General features: G+C 28.8%; 1 protein-coding gene across 1 annotated transcript; it reads right to left on the bottom strand.

The window, feature by feature from the left end:
* Positions 1 to 5,424: 5,424 nt before the first annotated feature.
* Positions 5,425 to 7,439, bottom strand: NCS54_00321800 (HET domain-containing protein; the record flags this gene model as incomplete). The annotated part of the gene is made up of 2 exons (XM_053148799.1): positions 5,425 to 6,720; positions 6,774 to 7,439. The coding sequence occupies 2 exons, from the start codon at positions 7,437 to 7,439 to the stop codon at positions 5,425 to 5,427; spliced, it is 1,962 nt and encodes a 653-aa protein (XP_053004774.1).
* Between the last annotated feature and the right edge of the window lie 814 nt (positions 7,440 to 8,253).

Raw genomic sequence — 8,253 nt, forward strand, 5'->3', positions numbered from 1 at the left:
AAGAGTATAAGTTAAGGAAAAATAATTAAATACTTTAGTAGATAATAGAGCTAAGTAAAACTACTTTAATTTAATAATAATAAATAGGCTTAAGTTATTATAGAGGTATAAATAAATACCTTACTTAGTTATTAACCTAGAAAGAATCCCTTTTAATTATAATAATAATATTATTAATAATAAGATTAATTACCTTAAAGGTTTTATTAAAAGAAAAAACTAAGGGATATTATTTAATATTATATTAAATAAGTAATATAATCTTATATTTAAATACCTATAATTATATTAATTTAATTTATATTTTAATTAAAGAATTAGCTAAGTATTATTTTTTTAATAATAAGGTACCTTTTATAATAAATAATAATTTAAGATATAATATAAGATTTTAAGCTTTTATTAGGGATATTAAAGAAGCTAAAAAGAGGTAAATAAGAGATACTTCTTTACCTAAAGGAATATAATATAAATATAGTAATAAATAATATTAATAAAATTAATAAATAATTATATATATTAAATAATAATTTTATTAATTAAAAGAAAACCTTAAGTAAATTAAGAAAATACTAAGGGAAAAATAACTTAAGAATATCCTATTATAATACTATATCTATAAGAAGCTATGTATAAAAAAACTTAAAATAAGTCTACTTAAATATATATATTATAACCTAGAAATTAAGTTTATTAATAAGAAATAACCTAGCTTTAATAAACTCTACTTATATAATAAAGTATAACTATTAGTATTAAAGAAATATATTAAAGATATATTATAAAAAAAATATATTAAAGAAAATAAGTTATTTCTTAAATATCTTATTATATTTATTTTAAAAAAAAATAAAAAGCTTTAGTTGTATATTAATTTTAGAATACTTAATATTATTATAATCTAAGATTATATATTATTACCTCTTATTAGCAAGTTAAAGAGTTAACTTTTTAATATAAAGTATTTTATTATATTTAACCTTAAAAGGGCTTATAATCTTATATAAATTAAGAAAAGATATAAATAAAAAACTACTTTTTATACTAAGTATAAATTATTTAAGTACCTTATTATGCCTTTTAAACTTATTAATATACCTATTATATTCTAATAAATAATTAATAATATATCATAAAAATATCTAAATATATTTATTATATATTACTTAGATAATATTTTTATTTTCTCTAAAATAAAAAAAGAATATATAAAATATATTTATAAGGTATTATAAATATTATAAGATATTAAGTTATTAATAAAACCTAAGAAAAATAAGTTTTATACCTTAAAAGTAAAATTTCTTAGATATATTATCTCTTATAATAAGATATATATAAACCCTAAGAAAATCTTGGTAATTAAAAAATATAAAGAACTAATAAATATTAAATAAGTATAATCCTTTTTTAGTTTAATTAATTATTATTATAAGTTCTTAAGGAAGTTTAAGAAAATTATTATATTATTAATTAATCTTATAAAAAACAATTATTTATATTTAAGGATAAAATAAAAGAAGCCTTTAATATAATTAAAGAGCTTATCTTAAGTAAATTAATACTTAAGATATTTAATCCCTCTTAATAAATTAAACTTAAGATAAATACCTTAGATTTTATATTAAGAGCCTAAATTAAATAATAAAATAATAATGAATTTTTATACTTAATTATATTTTATTTTTATAAATTATATAAAATAAAACTGAATTACTTTATTTATAATATAAAATTCCTTATAATTATTAATATTTTTAAGAAATTCTAATATTATCTCCTTAAAAGTAAATATTAAGTTAAGGTATATATAAATTATAAGAATATTACTTACTTTATGAAAACCTAAGAACTTAGTAAATAATAGCTATAATATATTAAATATCTTTTAAAATTCAATTATATTATTATTTATATTAAAAGAATAAAGAATAATAGGGTAGATATTATTAGCTAATATCCTAACCTAAATACCAAGAAGACTAAAGTTAAAAAATAATTATTATATCTTATATTTAAAGAATACCTATAATAAAAATTTATTATATAAACTTAATAACTAATACCTTTATTAAAATACCTTATACTTATTAAGAAATATAAATAATTAATTATAGACTTTATTAAATATATATAAAGATATTATTAAAGAAATAATAGAATTTAGACCTATAAAAAAAAATCTCTATCTCTAATAAAGTATTTTAAATTATCTTTAATTATTACTATTACTAAGTTATATACTATAGTAATCTAAAAGAAATAACTTAAATTATATAATAATATTATAGTAATTATAATCTTAAGAGTAAGATATAAGAAGGGATATATAGATATAGGAAGTATTATAAAAAAACTAAGGAAATAAAAATCTTAGAATTACTTATATAATAAAATAAGGTAATTTACTCTTAAAATATATTTAGGAATATAACTAATAACTCTTAGATAATAAGAAAATAAATAAATAATAAGTCTTAGATAAATTATATTATAACTTTATATATAAAATATATAGCTATTAGCTATATAGATATTAAGGAATTAATAAAACCCTAAAATAAGTTAAGATAATATTTATATTTCTTAATATAAAGAAAATTATTTTAATAATTATTAAGTAATATAATCTTTATATAAAAACTAAGATATAATATTATAAATATTATAAAAAACTATAATTACTCTTAGTTATATAATAACTATAGGATTTAATTATTATAGATTTTATTATTAAATTACCCCTATTAAAAGAATTAATTATTAAAAACTTTTATAATAATATTTTTATTATTATAAATAAACTTATAAAATTTTCTTATTTTATACCTTATAGAAAATTAATAATAGCTAAAGAATTTACTTATCTTTTTTATTTTTATATTACTAAGATATATAATATATTACTTAAAATTATTATAAATTAAGAATTATTATTTACTTTAAAATTCTAATAAAGCCTTATAAGATATTTAAGAATTAATTATAAGCTCTCTATTATATATTATAAAGAGATAAATAAATATATAAAATATATAAATTAAATACTAAAATAATACCTTTAATGCTATATTAACTATAAATAAACTAATTAGATTAAAAAGCTATTAGCTATATAATTAGCCTATAATATAGCTATAAATAAAAGTAAGAAAATTATATTAGTTTATATTAATTTTAGATTTATGCTAGATATATATTAATAAATATAAGATATTATTATTAATCCTAAAATAATCCTTATTAATAATTAATTAAAGAACCTATATAAAGAAATAAAAATAAAACTTAAATTTATTAAAAATTAAATAATAAATTATATTAATAAAAAAAAATTAAGGGATTAATCTTCTTAAAGGGAAATATAATCATACTTATAATAAAAAATATTAAAATAAAATAATAAAATAAAAACCTTAAATATAAATATATTAAACCTTATAAAATTAAATAAAAAATCTTAAAATATAACTATAAATTAGACTTACCCCCTAAGGTTAAGCTCTATTTAATCTTTTATATTTTATTACTTAAACTTATAGATATTATTATTATTAAAACTAATAATAAACTAGAAGCTAAAATTAATAGATTAGAAGAATATATTATAAAAGCTATTCTTAATATAAATAAAATTAATAATAAAATAATATATTTTATTAAATAAAAAGACTACTTAGATTTAGAAAATACCTAAAAACCCCTAGAGTACCTTATTAATATATAATACTTTTTAAAGTAATTCTATTAGTAGTATTAATTAAAAAAACCTTACTTTAATTAATAATATTAATAGCCCCTACTAATTAGGCTTTAGCTACTATAAAGGACTTTATATTCTTTATTGCCTTTAACTTATCTAATATCTTAATATTATACTAAAGTATCTCTTTAGCCTTTTCTTATAATTACTATTTCTATTAATAAAGTTATATTAGATAACTTAAATGCTTATTTACTTATTATTATAGCTAAATTAACTTATTTTTAATTACCTCTTCCTCGCGCTTTAAATAATACTTCTTAGTAATAAAATAATCTATTACTAAAATATTAATAATAATAAAAAAAAACCCTAGAAGTAAATATATTTTAAGAAAAGAAATTCCTTTATTATTATACTTATAACTATGCTATATATACTAGGCATAGTATTTATAGCCCTCCTTAGCCTAATACTTTAAACCTCATAGTTTATAATAACTATATAGCATAATAAGAAAACTAATATTTTTAATTAAAATAACTTATACTTTTTAGTTTTAAGTAGCCTTTAACTCTAATATATTATTAATAAAGAAATAAAAGAAAAATAATTATAAGATAAAGTCTAAACTTATTAAAATAGAAATAGGCTAAAAGATTAATATAGGTCTTAAAGATAAGATCTAATAAAGAGGGGATATTATATTATAACCCTCGCGGTTATATTATATATACCCTATAGAAACCTCTAATTACTAAAGGACTTACTATTATGCCCTATTAGATTATAAGCTAATTATATAAAACTATAAGAGGCTTACTAAGGACTTATAATAAGGCTTATAGCTTACGCATAAGCTATAGCTTACTACTATAAGCCTATCTAAGTATATAAGACATATTTATTTATACTTTCTTATATAGTAGCTACCTTAGCTATTAATATAACTTAGTTATACTTAATACCTTTAAGTATATTACTAGATGTAACTTATACCTATTGCTTAGACTACGCCTAGTACTCTCTGCTAATATAAACCTAGCATAACTAGTTTATCCCTTAGGAAATAAATAATTATTATACTATAGCTTTATTTAGATAATTTAGCTTTAATTAATTAATTATATTAATAAAAAAGTTATTAAATACTTTAGAGCCTAAGATTAAATTTAATAATAAATAAGATTATATTACCTAAGTCTTATACGTTTAGGTTTAAGGAGCCTAGATCCTTAATATAAGTAAATCTAATTAAGGCTAAAAATAAGGTATTCTCTTAGATTTAAGGCCTTATAGGGGTATATAATCCTAAAAATAGGCTTATATAGGCACCTTAGCCTAAGTTTAGCCTAAGCTTAGCCTACCCTAACCTTAACTTAGGCCTCTTTAGCCCGAGCTTAGCATTAACTTAGCTTAGAGCAGCGGGAACTTAGCTCTAGAAACGGAAATAGATTTTAATATGCTTAAGTTTTGTCTCCGAGTATTATAGTATAAAGATGACATTTCTTACCGAGCTAGTTGCCTTGCTTGGCGGAGCACATATGTAAGATCTTTGGCCTCTGTGGCTGCTTCTCGTCGTGTTACGGGGTACTCGGGACCATTTTCTGCCAAGAGAATGTTTTACGCCATATCAGCAACTCAACGCGACTTCTTGCGATCTTGTAAGTATGAATAGTTGGAAATAACGCCCAGGGAGACATCCGCTGCGTTGCTGCTGTCTATCGAATCGAAATGATCTCCTCTTTCGCCACAACTCCAGCTGGCCATTCATCCCGACCTCCCATCAACCCATGCACAAAACAACTCTCAAGAAACTCATACCCATCCCCCTTAGGTCTAAGCACAACAGGCGAAGGAAACCCATGCAACATCGCAATAACATCACAAACCTCCATTGTACTCGGTCCAATGCCTATCAGCCCGCGGCTCGTGGTGAAGAAGGCTCGGTGATGTAGGGCGAGTCGCATGACCATTGCGAATCTCACAAATGCTTGCTCGCCAGGTGACCTATCTTTGAATGTTGATGTTGGTATAACTTCGTCGTCTGGCAAAGTTGGAAGCACAAGTCCGGGTTCGTCGAGGTACTTTTCAAGAAGCACAAAATCGCTGGTCTCTTCGCCTCTGTACTCTTGCATGGGATATTGGCGTCCCATCATCAGTGTCGACGATATCACCGCCGACTCTTCATCTGCCGAGTACATTTGGTTAGGCAAGATAGCATTGCGTATGCGCCTAGCTTGGGTGTCATCGATCGCCGTGCTCTCAAAAACCTGACTGAGGATATCTCGACGGAAAAGAGATCGCATGCTCTTGAAAAAGGTCGCCAGCGCTGATGCACCCTTAACCACATCTTTGCTGGGTGCATCAAACCGATAACATATGTCGTCGATGATCTCCCCTCGGCACTTGAGCACAGAAACATCATGAGGATCGATGAGTTCGAGCTTCGCATCGGAAACAAACTCCCCGTTAGGACCCATCCTGTTGACACCCATCTCTATATCCTCATGCCGAAGATGCCATCTTGGAACCCAAGACGGAATCTGGGAGGCTTCCGCGTCTTCGTTTAATCTTGGCCGGACGAATCTGAGCACATCAAGCGTCTGTGTTTCGATGATGGCGTATTTTGTCGCTGAGGCGAGGATGTCACTGAGGGAGCGTCGATAATCTGCCTTGAGCAGAGCTTGGAAAGAGGCATTCGTTTGCTCGTTCCTCTTTAGCAGGCCAAGGACAGAGAAAACGGCATCTTTTGGGTCCGTGGAAAACTTTGTCCGCAAGAAGGCCAACAAGGCGACTAGGGTTCTTGAATCCACAGGAAGCTCGTCATTTGTTTCCGGCGAGAAATAGCTCCAGAGCAGATGGAGGTCACGGATCATCAAGAATTCTTCTCGAGTATGAGACCATGCACGGTGCCGATAGAGACTGTGGCCTGCTCCGAGTATCGAGGATAGGGGCCTTGTTTCGGTTCCACAGTAGACTGTTGACTCTGAGGCCAAGACTGCTTCTTGAAAGACCTGTGATAGATGATTAGCCTGAACCGTTGGCACTCTTCATGACCAGCGCTCACCCATTTCCTCTGGAACCATGGTCGCCGCAAAAGCCGGAACAGGTCTTGCTGCGTATCCTCGAGGTTGAATACAGGCTCCCCTCTCTTTCCTTTAAGTCTCTGTTCAAACGACGCGTTAAAGACTAAACGGGTAAAGCTCGTCGACGATAGCATGGATAGCATCTCAACCATGGGATCCTTGGACTCTCGATCAGCCTCCCTCGCGGCATGGCACACTTTATCCACGGTGTCAAAAGCCGTCTTAGCCGTGTTGTCAGTGTCAGGACCCAGCCAGATTAAACATCGAGTACACTGCGAGTACACGGCACCCATGAGGGATACCTGCTCTCCGCGCTCGGTGATATCTTGCTGGTTGATACAGAGGGCATCTATCCATATCCTTCGGGGAACATCGGGGAGGCGGAAACGATGGATGACTTCTGATGCGCTGACAGGGATCTTGACGCTGATACCGTCCAGATCGCATGGCTTGCAAGGAGTTGGATCGCCCCAACAGTATGAAATTGCTTCGTAGCTTTGAAGATTCTCGGGCTTGGATCCCTGGTCGAGTGAGAGGCGGGCAACCTCGAGGTGACATTTTAATGGATCTTGAAGCTGGCCGGGTTGGACTATCAAGATCCTGATATCTCCGGCTGCGCTTTGAATGCGCCGATAAGGGCTTGCCATGCTGAATGGTTGCTGTTTAGGGTCAACTGGTTAGTGAGCGTTGCTGTCAAGAGAAGGCTCTGAACCGAAGACAGTAAGGAGGAATGCATTTGACTCTACCGCAAAAGAAACGGAGAGTTGATATAAACATCTTGCCCTTCAAATGGGCCTTCAGCCGTTGCCGGAGATCCGGGGTAGCCAATACCAGTCATGGAAAGTATCTAATAGTGACTTGTGGCTGACAGAGACCAATGATGGATGGTGGGTTGAAAATGGACCAGGGTGGGAAATCAGGCTGGATTGACAGGAACATGAGGCAGTAAGTGGGATGAGTCTTCTTATCCTCCTCCAAGGGTAATAATAAAATTTATCAAACACTTGAAAAAATTAAGAACCTTATGATACCGGTAGTTTTTACCTTGATTCTTATAGAAACTCTATAACTACCTATCATAACCCTAGAGAGGAGTTGGACGTGCATGCTCCCAAGTGCGCCAGTCCAGTCCGACAGGCTTCAATCACAGCAAGTCGTCCGCCTACCCTAGGGACACTCAGCCACCACAATACGCGGGGCTCTATCGATAGTCTGAAACCCTAAGTCCAAGAAATGATTGTCTTTCGGGATACCGACAAAGTCATACCGAGCTGCATACAACCGTTCCAATCATTTATCGGCGAATTTAGCCGCCGCATGCAACCCCCTCAGTGGGCTGTAGGCCTCAATTGAGGATCATCATGACCACCTGGGTTTAAAAGAGCCTCATGGTGAATCGGACCAAGAATCAGTTTTCTACCCCAGAGGGCACATTCATTACCTTTCTAGATTATCACCAAA

Source organism: Fusarium falciforme, chromosome 2, assembly GCF_026873545.1.
Source record: "Fusarium falciforme chromosome 2, complete sequence".
Lineage (NCBI taxonomy): Eukaryota > Fungi > Ascomycota > Sordariomycetes > Hypocreales > Nectriaceae > Fusarium > Fusarium falciforme.